Genomic DNA, 20,726 nt, shown 5'->3' with positions numbered 1-20,726 from the left:
AGGCCAAAGAATATGGCAAAGCATTTTATACTTACAAAATGTGCCTCCTCAAATGTCTCTCTTCCTTTTTAATTGGTATTTTCATGACAAACTTTTTTTTTCAAGCAATATAACTTCTAACACAAAAATCATTGACATAATTGCATGCAAGCTTCCAGTAATGTGGCAATTAATAAAAATGTTTTATTTCTCCTTGTCAAAATTAGTTCTTCAGAACCATCAGCAGGAGAGAAGTAGTGAAATAAAGAGGAACCTCAAAGTTTCACACTTCTTGTAAATGGGAATCTGTGACTTTGTGTTCGTGCGGAGCAAGCCCCGATCCCTGTGATAAAGAATAACCATAAGAAATTTGCTCAAACCTCAGGAGTTACAGAATTTGTGTTCAACTTTTTTTTACAAAGGCAAACAAATGATATACAGCCTATTTATAACTATCCTATCCTAAAGTTTGTTAACGCAGTGGGTGCTTTCGGTCCCCTCTGAGGGAGTGACTGTGATGCTCTTCGTCAGTGATAAAGGAGCCAAAAAAGCTAAGGCGAGAAAAGACAAAAGCAAATAATTTGAGGATGTCAGCATCAGAGAGAGGAAAAATGGAAACATTTAGAAAGAGATTAAGCAGGAGAAATGGTCTGGGAGTGAGAGAGCAAAGGAGTAAGTGTGGAGAAAAAGAGGGAGAGGGGAGGGAGGGATGGCTGCTCATCAGAGTTAATGATGTAGAAAATCCCCCAATTAGAGCGTTTTCCTGTGCTGCAGGATGAGTTCAGAGCGGGGTCCTCTGACAGCCTGGGGATTAGTACCCAGGCCGAGCCGATCCGAGTTGGGCCTGAACGGACAAAAACTAACTACTGGACAACTTGGCACTGCTCAGCTGGGGCCGGGTCGGGGCTATAGCCACAGCCAGGGGCCGGGGTAGGCATGCGTTGAGCCGGGGTGAGTGGCACAAAGAAATCATGGGAAAAGAGCAGCGGCAGATCAGCACGGCCCCAAACGGTTTTCTCTGTGGTAACATCTCAGATTTATTGAACAGGAGACCAAAGCTAAATGGTGGGAGTTCAGATCCAGGACCTGATTATGTGATGAACACCATCAAGTACGGCACAAATAAAACTATAATGATTCAGATGAGCTATCTCTGTGAGGTGCTGGCGATTTAACAAACTAAAACTTTACCAGTGGTACCTACCACTGTTTTGAGGTCAAGGGGCAGTGTGTTTTTGTCAACGCGGTGTTAACAAACACACAACCCTGCCTCTCATTTGTCTGTAATTCTGTGTAAAAAAAAATGATTACACTATTTACATAAGGATCCAACATACAGAGATGTCTTTCTCAAACGGTTCCAGACATTAATACCTTGTCAGCCACTTAGTTGCAAGTACAGAACATTGTATTTGCAAATCCAGATTCCTGAGCTGAATTAACTTTTTTCATGAAATGCAAGGCAATGAGTGGAGAAAAAAAGGACAGGAATAATTTCGCATAGAACTGAAATAGTTTCCATTGGAGTGAATGGACTCCAGGTTTACTTTCTTGCATATGAAACGCTCTATGGAAGCGCACTGCTTCCACATTTAAAAATACCAGTTTACCCTACACAATATTAATTTTCCTTTCTATAAGTAGCAAAATTGTAACTTTCAAATGAGCAAAATTCGAATTCAGCCTTTTAAAACTCCAAATACAAATTTTGTGCAGTTTCAATGTTTCTTTTGGATTGCATTTAACTACCTAATATCTACATTTCCTTAAAGCTCATGACCACCATACGTCTTTCTTTACAGCCTTGCATGTAATCTCACGTCCCTACATCTCAGCTGAACGCTAGAGGCCGAGGAAATACATCCGTTCCTATGTAGCATATTCAATAGTTTGAACCTGCGTATGAAAATAAAGGTAAACTTAACTATGCGTACATTTTAAAAGCATTTTCTGTGTAAAATATTGTAAATTGGAAGATTGCAGAAAAGTAATTTTGAGCTATCAAAAGGAAAGTTTGTTGACTAAACTCCAAATGACAAGGCGATTCACATTTACAACAAAGTTATTGTGTTCATTAAGAACAACCGAGTCCCTAATTACTAATTGATTAATTGTGCAGTCCATTATTTCGCTCCTGCGCCCCAGTGTATCTGAAAGGGCCGCGGCTGGAGTTAACAGTCTTATTGGAAAGACGCGTTCCTTGCAAAGGATAATAAGGGAAAATAGCGGAATTAATTGGGTTTGATTAAGAGAGCTTTTCAATGGGACACAGCTTTTTCGCATGACATAATTAGAGGTCAGTTAAGGGGGTGTGTGAGGGGGATTTACTTGTTGGCGCCAGTGTTGCGTGGGTGTGTCTGTGAGAGAGACAGACAGCAAAAGGGAGAAAGAGGGAGAGAGAGAGAGAGAGAGAGAGAAAGAAAGAGGGGGATGCATCCTTCACACTTGTAGAACTATGTTCTGTGTCTAATGTGGTAAAATTCTATAGGCTCACTCACTAGAAAACACACATTGAAGTTCATAGGGGGCCCTTTGTACCACCAGTGTGTGATTATTATCATTGCACTTGCCAGCATTAAAGGTACAGTGCCGGGCTTTTGTTTCAGCTGCTCATCATTAGTAGCGTGCAAGCGACTAGATTTTACGGTGACAGACGCTGACCCACCAGCTGTATTTTATATATGAACACATATGTATATATACATATGTATACATATATGTATTTCCCTTTACAAACAAACACTCTGGGTGCAGTTTATATGTAACACTATTTTCCAGAACAGCAGGGGGCAAGCATGCCCTCCCATCTAAAAATACCTCAGAGTTGTCAGAAACCGAAAACCAGGCCCGACATTTGATTAGATTATCAAATATTTCATCACAAGCAGTTTCCCTCAGTTTATGTGGGATTTTAGCTCAAACTGTTCGTTGGAGTTTTAATCCCACAAACCAGAGTGACAAAGCTGAAGTGTTTTTGAGTACCAACCAATCTACGTCACCATACACTACAGTGGAAGTGGAAGAAAAACTTCTTCTTTGCAACATTCAGTTCTGCAATCTCTTGCTGGAAAGGCTGTTTCATATTTATTTAACTGAATTCATCAATGGTCTACTACAGGCAAGATCAGTGGAAGTGATCTGTGTTTTTCTTGTAATGAAATCCATTTGAACGGAACAATAAACACACAAATATAAGCCAGTCGCTGTTAGTAATGAGGTATGATTAATCCTTCAACAGTGATGTAGCCAAGGCTGTAGGAACATTGTTTACTGGTATATTCACTGTTAACTGTGAATACTTACTGAAGTTAAATTGGCCGTATTACATTAACAGATATGGTACAAAGATCAACAATTGAACGTATCCTTGCGTGTGAAAGTATTCAAATGTGTAATGAACAATATTATATACCAATAGCATGCCAAAGAAAAGAGTCGAACATAAGAAAGTTAGTGGTTCATTCAATTTACTTCAGCACGGCAGTCTGAGTCAGAGCTGGGTTTAGGATGCCATCTATGTTTGGGACTCAGTCATGGCAAGAAGGTCAATCTGACAGGTCCCTTGATTGTATTGTTGCTTGTTGGTGTGCATGAGAGGTATTACCATGTGATATTTTAAAATGTATGGAAGCGGTTAGTTTACATTTAAGATTTAGCCTTTTTGTGTGAGAGGAATGTTCTACATTAACTGTACAATAATATCTACGAAGTAGAGAAGAATTTCCAAGAAGCACAGAGATGTCAAAACAATCCAGCGCATTTGAAAAGTTTCAATTGGGAAGAATAATATCAGCATGCAGTAAAAATCTTAAAGTGACCTAATCTCAGATTTACAAAACAATACAGATTTAAGTTAAAGTTCTCTTTGGGAGTGACAAGGATGGATAGGATCAGGGAAAAGTCTATCAGAGGGACACCACGAGAGATATGCATGCAGATATATGGTCAGAGAAGCCTGACTGAGATAGTTTGGTCATGTTCAGAGGAGGGATAGGGAATATATTGGTAGAAGGATGCTAGGATTGGAAATCCCAGACAGGAGGCCTAAAGGAAAACCAAAGAGAAGATTTAATTATGAAGTGAAAGAGGGCATGGAGTTAGTTGGTGAGAGAAGAAAATACAAAGAATAGGGTTAGATGGAGGAAGCTGATGAACATGCTTGGTCAGTCAAGCTGTTTCTGAGTCTAATTGTGTGTGTGTATGGCCAACATGCCTTTTGGAAAATGCATTTTACCACCTTTTTTTGTTTGCGTTACTGTTGCTTCAGTGCTTCTCCGCGGGCAACAGCTGGAGCACTTCCGTGTTTTGATTTCTTCTGCGTCACGTGACCTCTCCGGACGCGCAGCGTCCAGATATGTAATTTCCTGCTCATCTCAACCGGACCAAAGTGTGCGGTTTGCGGGAGTGAATATCGTCACATTCATCCCGTAGTAAAATAATCTCAAGTTATTTGTGTTCAAGCTGTCCGGAGGTTGGGGTTTACTGACTCGCACGCCGTTGTAGGTACGTTGTTTCAGTTTGGGGATATTAGCCACTAGCTATCGCTCGGCTCACCTACCTCAACATAAACGTGACTTAACCACAAAGTTTGTTGCAGAACAGTGTCAAGTAATCCCACGAAAGTTGATGGGAGTATTTAAAATTTGTCCAGGCTCACCGAATCTGTCCCAGCCCACTGTCAGAATTCTGTTGTAGTCAAACAGCTAAATATTCGAAAAGACCCCCAAAGCCATAAACAGGTGAACGTCAGGCAAATTGTTTGAGTAAGACCACTATCCTAATAGTCCCTTTAGAATATAATGTGGTGTGAGTTTTCATCCACAACTGACAACTCTGGTTTTGTTTCTAAAGGTATCGTCGGTATTTTTAATGTACTGCATCATCTTCGACTACTTTGTAATTCTGTATTATTCAATAGAGATAAGAGAATCGGTGGCATTAACGTTCCCTTTTATTGTGCAGGTCTGAAGTCACAGGCTGTAGGATTGGGATCATCATCTATAATGGATCCATTCTATGAACACCAGCTTATCCACCAAATCAACGTTCAAAATAGAAGGTGGAGCCCCATTGTGAGTCCCAACTTCTTTCCTTAATGCTTCAGTGACAAAATACATTATGCAAACTTCAGTGTGAGAAATTTAATTTGTTGATGATAAGCATTTCATGATGTCACTTCATGATTGGCATTAACTTACAGGCAAACATGTTTATTTGAATTTCAGAAATCCCTACAAGCACAGACATGGCACAGTCAGTTAACCTCACCCAGTAAGCTTGGAGACAGATTCATTCCCACCAGAGTTGGAGCCAACTGGAATATCAACTTCCACAGGATCCATGTATGAATATGCTGCAGTTCAGTTTGATGAGTGTGTTCTGAGTTTTCTCAAAAGGAGACAAAAAGGTTTTTAACCTAACTGTTTGTCTAAAATTAATCTCGGGGCGGCGTGGCCCAGGATGTTAGAGTGGTCGTCCTTGGACTCGAACATTCGAAGTGGTGTTGAACAAGACACTGAACCCGTAACTGCTCCCCTGGCGCTGTTCCTTTGCTGCTTTCTGCTCATGGTTCGTCCATGATGGGTTAAATGCAGTGGTTGAATTTCGCTGATGTTGTGCTCTATGTATAACTGTATGTGACAATAAAGGCATTGCTTCTTCCTCTATCTATGATGCTATCCCTGTTTTGTATAGGAAAATGAGATGTTACCGTGTCAAAACAGAAGGACAAAGGAAATGCACGCTGATAAAATTAAAGGTGAATAATTGACACAAAAATAATCTTTAACTAATTGTAAAATCCTAAATTGCTGAATCTTTTGTTCTTGTGCAACTTTGTAATTTTGTTTTTAAATTGGTAACCTAATGTCTTTGTTGAAGAAAAAAAGAACGTTGATAGTTCTATAATTGTATGTCTAATAAATGGAACTTCTGTTTTTTGTGCTTGTTCGTCAGCAGATGGGTTGGCCTACTCCGCGCTGCTGAAAAACGAGCTGCTTGGAGCAGGAATAGAAAAGATCCAGGACCCACAGAGAGAGGGCCGCCGTCTTCCACCATCCACACTTGAGAAGAGGAGTCTGTTTACAGTGTGTGTCACTGGGCAGGAGGTTAAAAGATAAAAAAAACTTCAGGCATTAAGAGTTGGTTTATTAATCTGTCTTGGAATGGATGTCTGTGCGTCCTTTGCAGTTCTCTCTTAATGCCACAAAGGAATCACAAGATGATGACAGCAACATCTCTCCTTATTCTTTATCTTTGGTCAGCAACAAGAGGTAGAAAAATTTGCAAAGGTTTAACAGAGAAGTAATATAAGATGTGTTTTTTTTTTTTTACATTGTTTTCAAAATGCATGGCTCTTTCTTTTGCAGTCAGAGGTTGTTGCGCTCGCCGAGAAAAGCAACTCGTCAGATCTCCAAGATTCCTTTCAAAGTCCTAGATGCTCCAGAGCTGCAAGATGACTTTTACCTCAATTTGGTGGACTGGTCTCCCCTCAACATGCTCAGTGTTGGACTGGGCACCTGTGTTTACCTGTGGAGTGCCTCCACCTGCCAGGTACCGCAATTTGTTTACACAGCCACTCCTTGAACATGAAATTTATAATGGTGATGAGAAGTCATTTTTTTTATCATATTCTCCGGTCATTAGTTTCGCTGAATCACAGGCCAACATGTCTTTTCTCCAGGTAACAAGACTGTGTGATTTATCACTTGTAGGAGACTCAGTCACATCAGTTGGGTGGTCTGAACGGGTGGGTGCATATTGCTTATTGCCCTGAGGAAAATCATTTTTTAAGCTGTCATAGTTTTTGATATTTAAATGGAATCCTCATTTTTCAGGGTAACTTGGTGGCAGTGGGAACTCGCAAAGGCCATGTCCAGATATGGGACGCAGGTGCCGGAAAAAAACTCTTTGCCCTGGAAGGACACATGGCCAGAGTTGGTAAGAACAGTCACAGGGAGAGATTCAAAACAGTTAAGCTTTCCACTTTCTTGACCATCATCTCATTACAAAAATTACACTTTTTGGATAAATGCTGAGAGTTCTAATTGACCAACTTCAAAGAAATATTAATCCTGTGTGTCCGCAGGAGCACTAGCATGGAATGCAGACCAGTTGTCCTCAGGAAGCCGCGATCGTATGATTCTCCAACGAGACATTCGGACTCCTCCATTCCAGTCAGAGAGGCGGCTACAGGGACACAGGCAGGAAGTGTGTGGCTTGAAGTGGAGCATGGATCGTCAGCTGCTTGCCTCAGGAGGAAACGACAACAAGGTAGGATTGTTGTTTGTGTAGATCCCACATCTCTGTTTCTTCTTTTTTTTTGTAATTGTAATAAACCATTTTTTTCTTTTCCTTTAAAAAATAAAATAAATTAATATTTCAGCTGCAGCTCTGGAGCCACTCTTCGCTGAGTCCTGTGCAGACATACACAGATCACCTGGCTGCGGTGAAAGCCATCGCCTGGTCTCCTCACCAGCATGGCTTGCTGGCCTCCGGAGGTGGCACCGCAGACCGCTGCATTCGATTCTGGAACACCTTGACGTTGCAGCCTTTGCAGTGTGTGGACACGGGCTCACAGGTCTGCAACCTCGCTTGGTCAAAGCATGCCAATGAGCTGGTGAGTAACTCCTCGTCCCATCCCTCCTCTGTCAATCCTCTGCTGTACTCTAGTGGTGAAAGCAACTAACACCCGCACTAAGAGGCGGCGTGTATCAAACGGCTGTAAAAAGCTGTGTTGCAACAGTGATATTTATGTGCTTCATGTAGAAGAGTATTCTTGTGTGTTTGTTTACCACTCTTTAGTCAATTTATCAGCATATTAAAAAATGAAGAAAAAAAAAAGCTAATTCTTCCTTGCATCATCTGGAGTCACATATATCCCAGGACTTTGCGTGAGTGGATTCAAGTGTCGAATTATGTGTTAGGTGGCAGTTCTGTTTGGATTTACCAAGCTCTAATGCCTTTGTAAACACAAAGAGATTATAACCTGAAGTTGAGCTGTTCACATAATGTCTTTAACTGACACTGAATTAAGTATGTAACAACTTGTGAGTTTGTAATTATGGCCATAGGAGAGGTATAAAGCAGTCTGTTGTGGCTTCTCCTGCCTCCTGTGCTTTGCAAAATATCCTGGCTGAATTGAATTGGAGTGAATTGAAGTGCTCTTCAACTAGTTATCTTTTTTTATTTCAACGAAAAAATATGTGACAATAGTTTCACGCTTTTTTCCAGGTGAGCACTCATGGCTACTCTCAAAACCAGATCTTGGTGTGGAAATATCCAGCACTCACTCAAGTTGTCAAACTTACTGGACACTCCTACCGAGTTCTCTACCTGGTCTGTTTATGCGTCCTTGCCTCTTCCATTTTTCTGTTGGTAATATGTTGTTCTTTTTAACATCAAAATGGTCAGATGGAAACATTTGCCGTTTTTTTTTTGACAAGTTTTTTGACAGCCTGGCAACCACAATGGACTGTCAATCCAGAAATCAAGATGTGATTGCAGTACATTCCTCTAATATCAATGTTTACCTGAAATACTGTATCTAGGCTCTCAGGCCAACTGAAATTTTTATACATGGACTCTTGCGCCATTTTCTGATGATGTATAATCTGTGGTCCATGCTCTTAAAATGGCTTGCACCTCGTTGTAAACGCTCTCTTTTTTTCACATTCGGAATAGCGTCTTTTTATAATATACTTTTACCAGCGATACTCTTTCCCTGCCTAGTGAGATGGTTGGATGTAATGGAGTTTTTTTTTTCCCCCGTGGAATTAACTCTTAAAGCACCTAAGTATGCTCCTGTTATTCCAAGGAGTAGCTGTCAAACACAAATGTAACTCTTACCCCCATAATTTTCAACACAAAAATGAGGGAGCCAATGAGACCTCTGACCATCAAAGCTTCTACCCTTCAAAGTTCAATTACTCCAGAGTTTCTGAAAATTAGCGAACATGTCTGAAAATCATGTGTAACTTTTAACAGTAACTAATAATTTTGTTAAAAAGGGAATTTACAATGATTGTGTAAAAGTTTGATTGCTTTATATGAACAACTTATATTGGTGTTTATATCATCTATAGCTTTTAAAATGCCAATTAGTAAATGCAATCCCTCCTCTCTTAAACTTCAGGCCATGTCTCCAGATGGCGAAGCGATTGTCACAGGAGCAGGAGATGAGACCTTACGCTTCTGGAACGTTTTCAGCAAAACAAGGTCGACGAAGGTAAGAAAGCACTCCGTTGCTAACAGTCCAACAGTCAATTATACAGTCTGTCATATTTACAAGACAATAAACCAAGTAATTATTTTTTTTCAGGAATCAGTATCAGTTTTAAATCTTTTTACCCAAATCAGATGACTTTAAATGGCTGTAAAAACTAAAGCAACAGATCGTGGCCTTGACTGGAGAGCTCATCAACACTGTGTTCGAAACTGACAATCCGATTCATCTTTTTGACAAAGGAGCACAGAGGAAGCAACTGCCAGAGACTATAAGATTTTTTTTATTATTATTATTTATTTCATTTTTTTCAAACTCATCCTTTTTTGAACAGGGTATTTTTGATCTATGGGGTGTCATTATGAATTGTTTACTGTTTAATAATCACTTCATCGGGTTGGCTTTCACTTGTTTTGCATTTTTATATTCACAGATAAAAACTGTCAGCCTTTCTTAAAGAATGTGATATTATTCATAGTTGTGAAAAGTGGAGGGAACCTTTCAGTTTCGTAAACTCAGGTGTAATATGCTTAAACATGCTTGTTATTTGATTAAAATTTGAATGAATGGAGTTGTCATCTCTCATTGACTTTTCTAAGCATTGGTAAAGAAACTGTAATTACATAGAATTACAAACACAAAAGTAATATATTTACCAAGGCCTTTATGGTGTGCGCATCTTGTTCACTGAAATTCTTAAAAGAATAATTCTGCAACAGTTTGGTTTGTTATGCTCTTCTGGACATTTAGTCTAATGCTGTGCATTCAGACCTTGTTGATTATTCTTAAAAGGGAACAAAAAAATAAATAAAAAAGAACTGAACTGAAAAACCGTATGTTGTTTTTCTCCCTACGCTACACATATCTTAGCTGCTTACAAAAGTTACTCTTTTGCTTAATATATTATTCTGCCAAAATAGATAAGGCATTGAAGGTACTGATGAGTATTTCATTACATAGGATTATAGAATACTCATTTTTTTTCTAAAATAGTAATTTAACAATGCTTAAACCAGTCTGAAACTATCAGCAAAAGGTTCCATTTCTAAAATAGAAACCAATATCCCCAAATGTCCCATTTAAACAGAATGTAGGTGATTTGCGAATATCCACACTTGTGATAAAATTAGGGTTTTGAACATTTTTGGTGGAACTAACACTTCTTTCCAACTGCAAACAGTGGCGGCGCCTTATTTATTTATTTATTTATTTAGAGGGGTTTTTTGTTTGTTTTTTTTTTACTTTTCTTGAACTTAAACATAAGGACATTCATTTTGTGTGCAATTAATTAACTAAGAGGAAACAGGATTAAAGGCCTGTGAGAAATATTTAATTCTAGAAGAAAAAAAAAACATTAATGATAACAATTTAAAAAATAAAATTAAAATAAATAAATTACAAGGGGAATACAATATGTATTTAACTCAGTGGACCTAAAGGAATATCAGTCATAAAGCTGTATATTTTTTGGTTTTTGGATTTTTTCATAGGGTTTTAAGGATTTTTTTTATATAATTCAAAATCGTTTTTGAAGAACACAAAAGTGGGGGAACATTTTTGCACTCTGTTTTTGTGTATGAAGAACTTTGCCAAACCTAAAATAACATTGACACAGAGTTCATCCCTTTTGTTGCTTTAAAGTGAACCAAATGTTATATCATCTCTTTAGAAAGAAATTGGTGATGATGGAAATTTCTCTTTAATCCATTTTTGAGTTTTAGCCCAAAAGCCTTGTACTTTTCCCACAAGAAAAAATATATGGTCTGTGATTTCAATGTTGTCTTCACAAAATGTACAAATATTATCTTTAATATTAGAGCGTAACCTCAATAATTCTTTAGATGAGTAGATGTCATTCATAATTTTTAAGTGGGTCTCTTCTGCCTTGGGGGTATGGGTAATCAGATACATAGTCCGCAGCGTGGCAATCGATTCCTTATCAAATTTATTTAAAATATTATTTTTGTTTTGACGTCCAGGGAATAAATTTTCTGTAAAACATTTTCTAATAAAAGAGTTGCTCCATTTTCTGTTCAGAATTGGGATTCCCTGGAGTGATCGTGGGGATAAATGTGGTTGTATGGTTTGCTGTGTCATTACATTTTTGGTCAGGAATACAAATTGTCACGTTAGTGCGTTAAGTAACTTCATGAACTCCAATATGAGAGGGTTAAAGCAGTATTTAGTACAGAATTGTTCGTAGTCTAAAGACAACCATTGTCATCCATCAAGTCAATTGTTGACCAAATACCTTTCTTAAACAGTTCCTTGTAAAGTAGAGAGTTGTTGCGATGCAGCACTATTATTCCATATTATTGTATCATGTGGTGAGAAATTGTGTAAATATATCATTTTCCAGTACAGGAATATTTGTTTATGGAACTCAGATAATTTCACAGGAATCTTCTTGATATCAAAATCAGAGATAAGCAGAAGACTAAGGCCACTGACTTTGTTGAATAAGTAGTTAGGAATACAATATCAAAAAGAATTATGATGCTTGATCCAGGATTTCAACCAGTTCACCTTCAATATCTCATTGAGTCCAAATCAATCACTTTCAGCCCTCCTTCACTTGTTTCTTTCACCATATGTGATTTCTTTAGATAATGTGGTCTGTTCCTCCAAGTAAAATTAAAGTTTATTTCGTTAATAGATTTCATGAGTAGATTTGGAATAGCATTTGAATACAATGGGTATATACATCTAGATTAACATTCAATTTTGGTCAAATATATCCAGCCTAATATAGACAAATCCCTTTGGAGCCACATATCCAATTAAGCTTTACATTCATTGAATTTAGTTTCTATGTTCCTGGACTGACTTAACTTTTGATCCTTAGAAAGGAAAACACACAAGTATTTTATTTCTGATTTAAGTGAAACACTGCAGATTTCTTTCGGTGGCAAGTCATGAAGTGCAAAAAGTTCACATTTCTTTAAGTTTAATAATAATCCTGAAGCCTTTGAGAATTTTTTTTAAATTCTTTCAATACTTATTGGGACTTGACATTGCTTTTACAGAAACAAGGTTGTGTAATCTGTAAGCTGGCTAATGTGGCGCCCCATTTATTTATTTTAAGAATTTTTATTGCTCATAAACAGACAAAACATATGAACAAACAAACTTGACTGAATAGAATCAAATGTTAAGGATTTAAACTGGTACGAGAAAACAGAAGGACATTCATTTTGTATGCAATCAATTAACTGTAAGAGTAAAAATTAATAAATTAAAATAATACTATTAATATGTGGCGACATATTTTTATTTATTTATTACTATTTTTTGTGGCGCCATATTTAGGGATGGCGCCTTTAGACGCCATTTCCGGGTAGACTCCATCCGGAAGTGGCGTCTGAAGGCGGGAAGTTGAAAGCCACCGAAACAAGTTTACGGACGCCTTCACAGGGTTAGCTAGCTGGCTAGTTAGCTTGCTAGCCGTGATGCTAAGTAAACAGCAGACTTCGAAGTGTTGATCATCCGTTCCCCGTTAGGATGGCGGACAGAAATCTTGTACAGGAGCTGAAACGATGGGCCATAGAGGAGTTCGCTCTTCCGCCGGAGAACCTGCCGAATGACAACTATTTCAAAACGTCAGTGTTACTTTTAACTTGATCTGTTGTTATCGTAGCGCTTACGACCGATCTGGGGTTCGTAACCGTCACTGTTTATCATTTGCTTTCCAGGCTTTGCGTTGGGACTGGAAAATCTATTTGGACGTATGTTACTCAACACGTCTTTCAACAAAGGTTCGTCTTTTGAGTCACTGTTATTATTTAAAATATTACTTAGAGAAGTGACGACATTGTGGAACAGTGTGGGTTAAGGAATGGTACGATCATGATCATTGTCATTAACACCATAGGGTGTACGTGCTAATTAATGATAATAATTAATTTTTTACACATTTCAACTGTAATGTCTGCATGTAAGTTTGTAGCCACCTTACAAATAATTTCTTGATGACAAACGAACCCATTTGTCATCAAGAAATTATTTGTTGACCTAATTTTTTTTATTTCCTTCCAGGCATGTGAGGGTAATGAGAGGTAATCTTCAGTGGTATCCTTACTATGTTGGCCTTAGACATCCGAGTAGATGGACATGTATAATTATCTTTTGAATCTGGATGATACTAATATGTTTACATTTAATAGTCCCTGCAAGCTCACCTAAAGGGTCTTGCATTTTTTGTCCTTGTCCCCCTCCCCATGGAACCAAGATAACTTTGAAAATGTGTAATTTCTCCTTGTTACCCCTGAAATCCCATTCCCAAGAATCGAAGGAATTCAAGAATTATTATTTCAGAATTTTGTAGTATACACTCAAATATACTAGTGAAAGAGGTTTCCTTGACACAACTTACTTCAAGGTACAAAGCCCTCGACGACAAACAGGTAGGCTTCAGTTTTTCTTATCTCCATAGTTGTATTTTTTGTCCATATTTTTCAAGCGAATATTTATGATTCACACCGATAAAATGAAATGTGCCTGTACACCCTCAGTCGCAGCAGCTGGAGCAACAGAGTGTGGCTGCAAAGCAGTGCGAGCTCCAGAGGGAGATCGAGAAGCTCAAAGATGAGATCAGTCACCTGGACTCTCAGATCAGCGGAACAGAGGAGCTGCTTGCCAGCCAAGGTCAGTAAGCAATGAGTTTGCATTGAAGTATTTCTGGGTTATTCTGTTCCATATTGTATGCCAACCATAAAAACTGCTAAAAAAAAGAATGTAAATTTTTCTAGTTCCCATTTTGAAATACCAAACAAAGACATGCAACAAATACTCAAATATAGGATGTCAACATGTTGTAATTGTCACAGAGAAGTCAGCTTGTGTGTCTATCAGGGTTTCTGCAGGTCATTGAAAAACAGTAAAAGTCATTAATAGATTTTGCAAAAATTAAGGCCTTAAATAGCATTATGAAGTATTCAATTCAATTTCTAGAGGAATTAAAAATTCAAGTACACTTGATGGGGAAAAATACATTCTCCTTTGCAATTTATTCTGATGAGGCTATAACATTTAGTAATTTTGATTGGAATCACGTGAAGGCGGAACCCTTTAACTGGCTATTGTTTGTGTTAAACACCAAATGTTGAGCATGGCGAAAGAGCGTAGAGTGGCGTTGTGTCGGGGAAAGTGTAATTTTCAACATAAGTGATTGGACGAAGGATCTTAGGCTGGTTAAAGCCTGTTGGCGAGCTGTGATGAAGAGAGGGTGCAATGCGAGGATTTAACAATTAAAAAAAAAAAACATTGGCGGATATGTTGGAAGCACTGAGAAAAGGAAATGGGTGTCCACTAGCCTTCAAAGGGATGCTGATGAACTTTTTGAAAACAATGCAGACACTGCATTCGTGGCTCAAATAATCACCAAGTCAAATACTCTATGGGGGGGGGGCGGATATAAGGACAAATGCCTTGAACTGACAATAGTTGAGACAGAGTTGGAGCCAAAAGGAAACATAAGAAAAAATACGCATTAATAATCATACACAAAGTTTAATCCATGTGCTTCTTTGGTTCCATTGTCACTCAGAAGATCATAGGTACATATCTGTTACTGTGCAAAAGCTATTCCAGATGTAAATAATTGGCATCATTAGAAATAAACATATCTGCAGTTGGATATGGGCATTAAATTTGTATGAAGTGGAATTTACAGGGGTATGGTGGCTGATACCACCAGAAACCCTGATGTATCTGTGTTGTTTTTTTTTCCTCTTTATTGATGTGTAATCCATACTGAGTGCACATATAACCAGGTGGGCCCTTGAACTGTTAAGAAGGACACCGAGCAGCAAGCCAGCTGCTTGCTGTAGTTGGGAGTGAATATCTGTGTGGAACAAGCCCTTGATTATGTTATCAGTATTTAAAAAGTGTCATTGAATACATCACTGACAGCGAGAATCCGTGGTGAAAATCTACGGGGAGGGAATTTTTCTCAGTGCCACATACATTTTCTTCTTGCTGTTTTCTTACAGAGCAATCTATTGGTGTTACCTGGGATCAGATTGAAGACAACCACCGCAGAGAGCTCTTTCTAGAAGCCTTCAGGAGGCGCTGCGTCTCAGGTCGCAAGGTGGTCTCTGATGACATACAAAGGATCGGTGGGCACTGCCAGGAACTCGAAAATATGGCTAGGTGAGCCATAAATATTGAAGTATTAAGAGATCCTTCATGTAGTAATAATATAACAGATCAAATATGAAAATAATTACTGATCTATGTAATGCAGGGAAGCAGAGATTGACATATTATTTGAAAACCAGCCTTCTGGCACTTGTGATGGTGATATTCCAAACTCCAAACCTGCAGCAGAGGCCCAGGTCTTGGTAAGAGCTGCCAGCTTACATCTGGGCTATATTCAACTGAGTGGAACTCTTGCAAAAACAAATTGTTTTTTTTAATCTGTATCGAGATATGAGGAGTGTCAGAAAATTCAATGTTTTAGGATCTTTTCTAATTTTCTACACAAATGCTCTTGTGTTTCAATAATTTGCTTTCACAATGAATAATATACAAAAGTTAATTAATACCACCCTTCTGAATTGGCTAGAAAATGTATAAAATTACCTCGAAATAGCCATAAAATAAGAAGGAAATTGCCTCAAATGTGCAATAAAAGTGTACCCAATTATGCCCAGAAGACACTGATATTGCTATTTGCTTTTCTGTACATGTTTTTTTATATCTTAATATTCTTAATACATTGATATTGAATGTAAAAATAGAAGGACAAACGTTTCAGATATTCAAGATATATTGTTTCCACAAACTGTCCACCCGTATGGGAACATGTACATCATTACATTACAGTGGTTACCGCCAGTCAAATTTTTATAGGTTGTGAATATATTTCTGTTGGGTTGTGTTTTCATACTGTGATGAATTGGCGAGCCTGATGTAGTTGCAACCTAGAAAATCAGTGACAGAATCTAAATATCTCTGTATATTCTCTTTTATTAGCGTGAAGTCAGAGAGCTGTGTAATGACAGGGTACAGTTCTTTCAGTCTTTGCAAGAGAGTGAACTGAAAACATCAGAACCTCCAGGTACATGGTGAGTGCCAAAGTGAACACTAAATACAATTTGATCTTTATTAATTATCTATTAATTTCTTGTTCACCAATGTTTTTTCCACTTCAGTATGACATGTGAGCAGAGGACTACCATGTTCCAATACTGGTTATGTAATGCGGAGGTTGGTACATACAAACCGAAAATTTGTCATATCATTGATTGCATGTATACATGCCATTTTAAAAAATCACACTTAAATTAATATCTTGCTGCTTTTCGTGTGTTATAGAACGTTTTGGCTTGTTATCCTCCAAACCACGTCCTCTCAGCATTGCAATATCTAGCCTCCCGAGAACAGAGGGACCTGGAGGAGAAACTAGCCTCTCTGGATGTAACACAGGATATGACAGCTCTACGGTTGGCAAACTCTGAAACCTTCAATGAGTTTTTTTTTCCTTTAGCGCTTGCACAGGTTTGACCTTTTTTTTATGTATTATTTGCCGATTTCATTTAGGTTCCGCTATGAAAACAACCATCTACTGGACATCTCTGCAGAGGATGACAATGAATTGCCACCTGTTAAGACTCTCTTACAGGTGCAGCTCAAAAAAAATCTATCATAAATTCCCATAGAAACAAATGTTCATTAAGATTGTGAAAAATCTGGGTGTTTCTTTTGGATAAAAATGGAATGTGTGTTTGATTCCAGGATGCGTGGCAAGAGGTGGAGAAGAGTTTAGTTGAATTAGCTCAAACTCGCTCCAGAGTCCAGCAACTCCGGAACCAGCTGCTGGTCCAAAAGAATGAGGTGGAGCAAGAGGTGTCTGGTTTTGCAGATGAATTCCACAAAGAAACTTTGGCACTGTAAGTGCACGGACTAAGCGTTCCATTGGGGTGATTAAAAAAAAAAAAACAGAAATGTGCATTTAGTCCAGGAATAGAGAAATGTCTTTCTCAGACAAAAGATCTTGAAAACAGCAAATTTACTATGCCTCTTTTTGCACTTCTTGGATTTCTTAACTCCCTGCCAGGTCAACCCTGGAGCTGGAGCTGAAGTGTATAATGCAGGCAGCAGCGAGGGATCACATTAGAAACTTTTGTATCCAGCTGGAACAGCATTCAAGGAGCCAACAGGAGGCGCTCAAAACCCTGCGCAGTCAGTGGCAGAGTGTTATGGATTTTAGACAACGAGTGGTGAGACTAACTAAACAATAGCGAGATTCCATCTATGCTGAACTTCATATGACATAGCACATTTTGGAAGACAAAATGTCGTAAATTGCTGAGCCTCAATCAACTCAAGATGCGTAGCTGTTATATCATTTTACATGTGTGGGTGTGTTCTTCCAGGTCCACAGACAGGATCAGATCAGAAGTCTAATCAAGGGGAACTCTACAGCCAAGACAGAATTGATCCGCCAGCAGACAAAGGTGTGGATGAAACTGAATTAGAAACAGGATCTTTTGAAGGTTCCTTTATATTTAAGTAGAATAAGATGCTTTTCTTCTTCTTAAATTATGAAATCTATCCTGCAAAGTGTCTGAACAATCAATCTGTCCTTCTGCCTGTCTGTTTTCAGTTACAGGACTTCCTCTGGGCAAAATTGATGCCGCTGTTTGAAGATGTCCCCACTGGTGCTAAAAGTCTGAGGAACAACATTTCAAAGGAGGCCAAACAGTTTGGAACAATTTCACTGCTTGCTCTCGATTGCAGGAATATTGATGGGTAAGAAAATGTGCGCTAACACTTTTGTAAGTAGTCTGGATCTGATATAAACACATTGTTGTATAAGTGAAAATTCATTAAATAATGAATGCACTATTAATGTCCGTCTAATGTATGAGATATAATAAGATACATCCCATCATATTCTCATCATGTGGTGACAACTGCTGAGCCAAATAGAAGTGACTGGATGTCTGTTTTTGTAGAGGGCAAAGAATCCCTGCATCATGGTTGTCCATCCATCGCCTGCAGTCCCAGAGCTTCAGCAGTCTTTGTCAGAGTCTGGCATTCCCAATGTACAGGGTGAGTGTCAGAATACTGGACTTTTAATATGTTGTGGACTTTTGATATATTGTGATCATTCTGAGATCTTTTTCAGTTTGTACAGCTGAGCATGCAGTTAGTGTCAATCACCTTTTAATCTAAAATTTAAACAACCAATATGGTCAAAATATGAATCTTTTCCATATTTACAGTCCCATATTGTTTTCAACAACCCTTTAAAAAGTGAAGCGTGTCATCGTCAGTGTTGAGAGTTTGTGCTGCTTCTTGATCATTCAGCTAACTGTGACTTCCATTGTACCCGACCCCCTCAGTAGCCCTGCTTGTGGAAAAAAGACAAATTTATCTTGCCTTTTTTAGGAATATCTATAAATCTGTTTTCACAAATGTCCCCAGTTTGTGCCACCGCTCACCGCTCATCAAGCTAAATCTCACTTTCTTTCCCACTATCATTTTTTAACATGAACGGTAAATCTTTTTATGTTCTAAATATTGGAAGGTTCCTGAGGAGTTGTGTTTCAAGGCACGCAGCACACAGCACGAGTTGCGTTTTCTCCGTCACCTACTGCAACTCCACTCTACTACTCTCCAGAAATCAAAGCAGGAGGCAGAACTGCTGCAAGCATCTGATCAAAAAGGTGATCATACTTAAGAGTACCGTGAAGCTTATCAACTTTAAAAGGAATGGCGCAAGCACTGCTCTTGGCCATCTAGACCCATGAAGATGTTTAAATAGAATTTATTTCACCTGTACAAATACAGATGGATAGTGTGTAAGTTTGTTTTGTTTTGTTTTTTATGCTTTTCAGCATTGCTGACCAGAGTGGCGGAGGAAGATCAGAAGCTTCTGAAGTCTCTAGTACCAAGAGTCAGAACCCTCACTCAACGCTGTGCACAGGGCCTTACTTATGGAGCTCAAGTCAAAACTGCCATCTCTGAGTGGTGAGAATTTTTTTTTAAAACCATATCCTACTGAAAAATTATTGTAGATTTTCACCATTAATTCAGGGTTCAACCCTCTCTCATATGAGCAGTCATAACATTTTAACCCACGGCGGCCTTTGTAGAGAATAGGAATCCTGTAATGAACCTTGACACAGATTTACAATGGGAACTGTTAGGGCAGGCACTACATACAGATTTTTAACTGGTGTGTAAGCATGTTCATTGTCCTTCATGTCCCTCAGTGAAGATTGGCTATCTTTACTAGCAAAGGTCTTAAAATTTTACTATGATTCTTATTTGCTTAGGACTACTTCCATACACACTTATCTGTATAGTGTACGGTGAAAGCATGTGAAATTACATGGGTCGTACTAAATAAAGACAGGAGGGGAAGAGGTCCAGAAAAGAGTGTTGTTTTTTTTTTGTCCATGGCTAGAAGCATGATGAAAAAGTTTTTAGTGCAGCGCCCTGATAGCCAAGAAGAAGAGACACTTTTATTTGCTGATTTTTGTGGGCCTTTCCAGTTTTGCAGGCTTTTTTTCTGGAGCAGATTAAGAATAGCTTTTAAATTACTTCTCAGTTTCAACTGAGTAGCAGTAAGAGACGGTTCTTTTTATTCGTCATTTTGGCTTAAGGATGTGTATTGACATAAGATATATTCCCTTTACAACAACCAGATATATTGTCACGTTGGTTTAAAGAAAGAAAGTTCTGGCTTGAGTCTCATTAGTTTTGCTGTGGTTCATATTGTTTCATTTTTCTCATTGTTCCTGCTGAGGTCTTCAGAAGCATTATATATGATCATCAGGAACAGTAATGCTCCTTTTGACAACTCTTAAATTAATTTCCTCATATTGTCAGTGCACACAAATATGTCCAGCTTTACCAACTAGAGGTTTGGACAATAAGCTTCAACTATTTTTGAACTCCTGAGTGATTGATTTGAACTTTTATGAAAAAACTGTTTTGAAGTCTATGTGAGCCTTTATCTTTTGACTTTCAAGGAAAATTATCTTTTTTTATACAAACGTACAATTCAAGTAGTTCAATTTGTTCTGTCACTGGAGATGTGTTTTTTTTTTTTTTTTATAGTCACACAATGAATGCACTTATTTGGATTCTGACCCTACAAAATAAATGTTTAGCGGAGACAGTCAGGACTATTGACATTTAAAAACTGTTTTGCCTATTATGCTATTATTTTGGGGTTAACGCATCAGTAAACAAATAAAAAGTAGTGTCTGTATGACAGTTTAATTTGTTTTTAATTAACTTTGTGCTCTTATGTATGTTGCAGGTGGGAGCAACCAGGGCAGCACGTCCTAAAGGAGCTTCGTAAAGGAGGACTGACTTGTGAGCAGTGGCTTCAAAGGTGGAAACTGGCTGCCAAAGCTTCTTAAGAGGACGAATCTCAGCTTCCGGCATCTCGAGTCGGAAGATCTACCATACTGCATGGGAACACGAATAAAGAATTAAAAAAAAAGAAACCGTTCGAAGTTTTCTTTCCCCTTCCTGTGCAACTATGTGTAACCGATAAATAAAA

The 20,726-nt window shown here is 38.4% G+C and overlaps 2 protein-coding genes across 6 annotated transcripts; both read left to right on the top strand.

Moving 5' to 3' along the window:
• The first annotated feature begins 4,308 nt into the window (after nt 1–4,308).
• On the top strand, nt 4,309–9,773 carry LOC147225932 (fizzy-related protein homolog). Of its 5 annotated transcripts, none has more exons than XM_086161207.1 (14): nt 4,309–4,482; nt 4,942–5,051; nt 5,205–5,321; nt 5,674–5,737; nt 5,938–6,065; nt 6,169–6,251; nt 6,348–6,531; nt 6,662–6,727; nt 6,816–6,918; nt 7,067–7,251; nt 7,364–7,597; nt 8,212–8,316; nt 9,113–9,205; nt 9,299–9,773. In XM_086161207.1, exons 2-14 carry the CDS (start codon nt 4,983–4,985, stop codon nt 9,338–9,340), a joined length of 1,473 nt encoding a protein of 490 aa, XP_086017333.1. In that variant the 5' UTR covers nt 4,309–4,482; nt 4,942–4,982; the 3' UTR covers nt 9,341–9,773. The 5 variants fall into 5 exon arrangements, with proteins under 5 accessions (XP_086017333.1, XP_086017331.1, XP_086017332.1 ...); XM_086161205.1 differs by having other exon boundaries at nt 8,212–8,355; XM_086161206.1 differs by having other exon boundaries at nt 5,935–6,065.
• A 2,809-nt stretch (nt 9,774–12,582) lies between these two features.
• haus5 (HAUS augmin-like complex, subunit 5) lies at nt 12,583–20,647 on the top strand. Its single transcript, XM_086161202.1, has 19 exons — nt 12,583–12,801; nt 12,895–12,957; nt 13,238–13,270; nt 13,581–13,605; nt 13,714–13,846; nt 15,193–15,352; nt 15,447–15,543; nt 16,178–16,269; nt 16,357–16,411; nt 16,520–16,647; nt 16,745–16,826; nt 16,940–17,094; nt 17,262–17,424; nt 17,581–17,661; nt 17,811–17,956; nt 18,163–18,259; nt 18,738–18,876; nt 19,048–19,180; nt 20,481–20,647. Exons 1-19 carry the CDS (start codon nt 12,704–12,706, stop codon nt 20,581–20,583), a joined length of 1,983 nt encoding a protein of 660 aa, XP_086017328.1. The 5' UTR covers nt 12,583–12,703; the 3' UTR covers nt 20,584–20,647.
• Nucleotides 20,648–20,726: the final 79 nt, after the last annotated feature.

The sequence above is a fragment of the Fistularia commersonii genome, chromosome 16 (genome assembly GCF_037954325.1).
Source record: "Fistularia commersonii isolate RoL2024-O1a breed Wild chromosome 16, RoL_Fcom_v1.0, whole genome shotgun sequence".
NCBI classification, from domain to species: Eukaryota; Metazoa; Chordata; class Actinopteri; order Syngnathiformes; family Fistulariidae; genus Fistularia; species Fistularia commersonii.
The sequence above is the reverse complement of the archived record's forward strand: the minus strand, read 5'-3'. Positions and strand labels throughout refer to the sequence as shown.

Bases quoted from the DNA above. Each gene is read 5' to 3' on its own strand.
- LOC147225932 (XM_086161204.1), top strand. From the start codon at position 4,983: ATGGATCCATTCTATGAACACCAGCTTATCCACCAAATCAACGTTCAA. The intron at 6,252-6,347 runs GTAGAAAAATTT...TTTCTTTTGCAG, and splicing joins TCTTTGGTCAGCAACAAGAG to TCAGAGGTTGTTGCGCTCGC. The intron at 6,919-7,066 runs GTAAGAACAGTC...GTGTGTCCGCAG, and splicing joins AGGACACATGGCCAGAGTTG to GAGCACTAGCATGGAATGCA.
- haus5 (XM_086161202.1), top strand. From the start codon at position 12,704: ATGGCGGACAGAAATCTTGTACAGGAGCTGAAACGATGGGCCATAGAG. The intron at 12,958-13,237 runs GTTCGTCTTTTG...ATTTCCTTCCAG, and splicing joins CAACACGTCTTTCAACAAAG to GCATGTGAGGGTAATGAGAG. The intron at 16,648-16,744 runs GTTGGCAAACTC...GATTTCATTTAG, and splicing joins CAGGATATGACAGCTCTACG to GTTCCGCTATGAAAACAACC.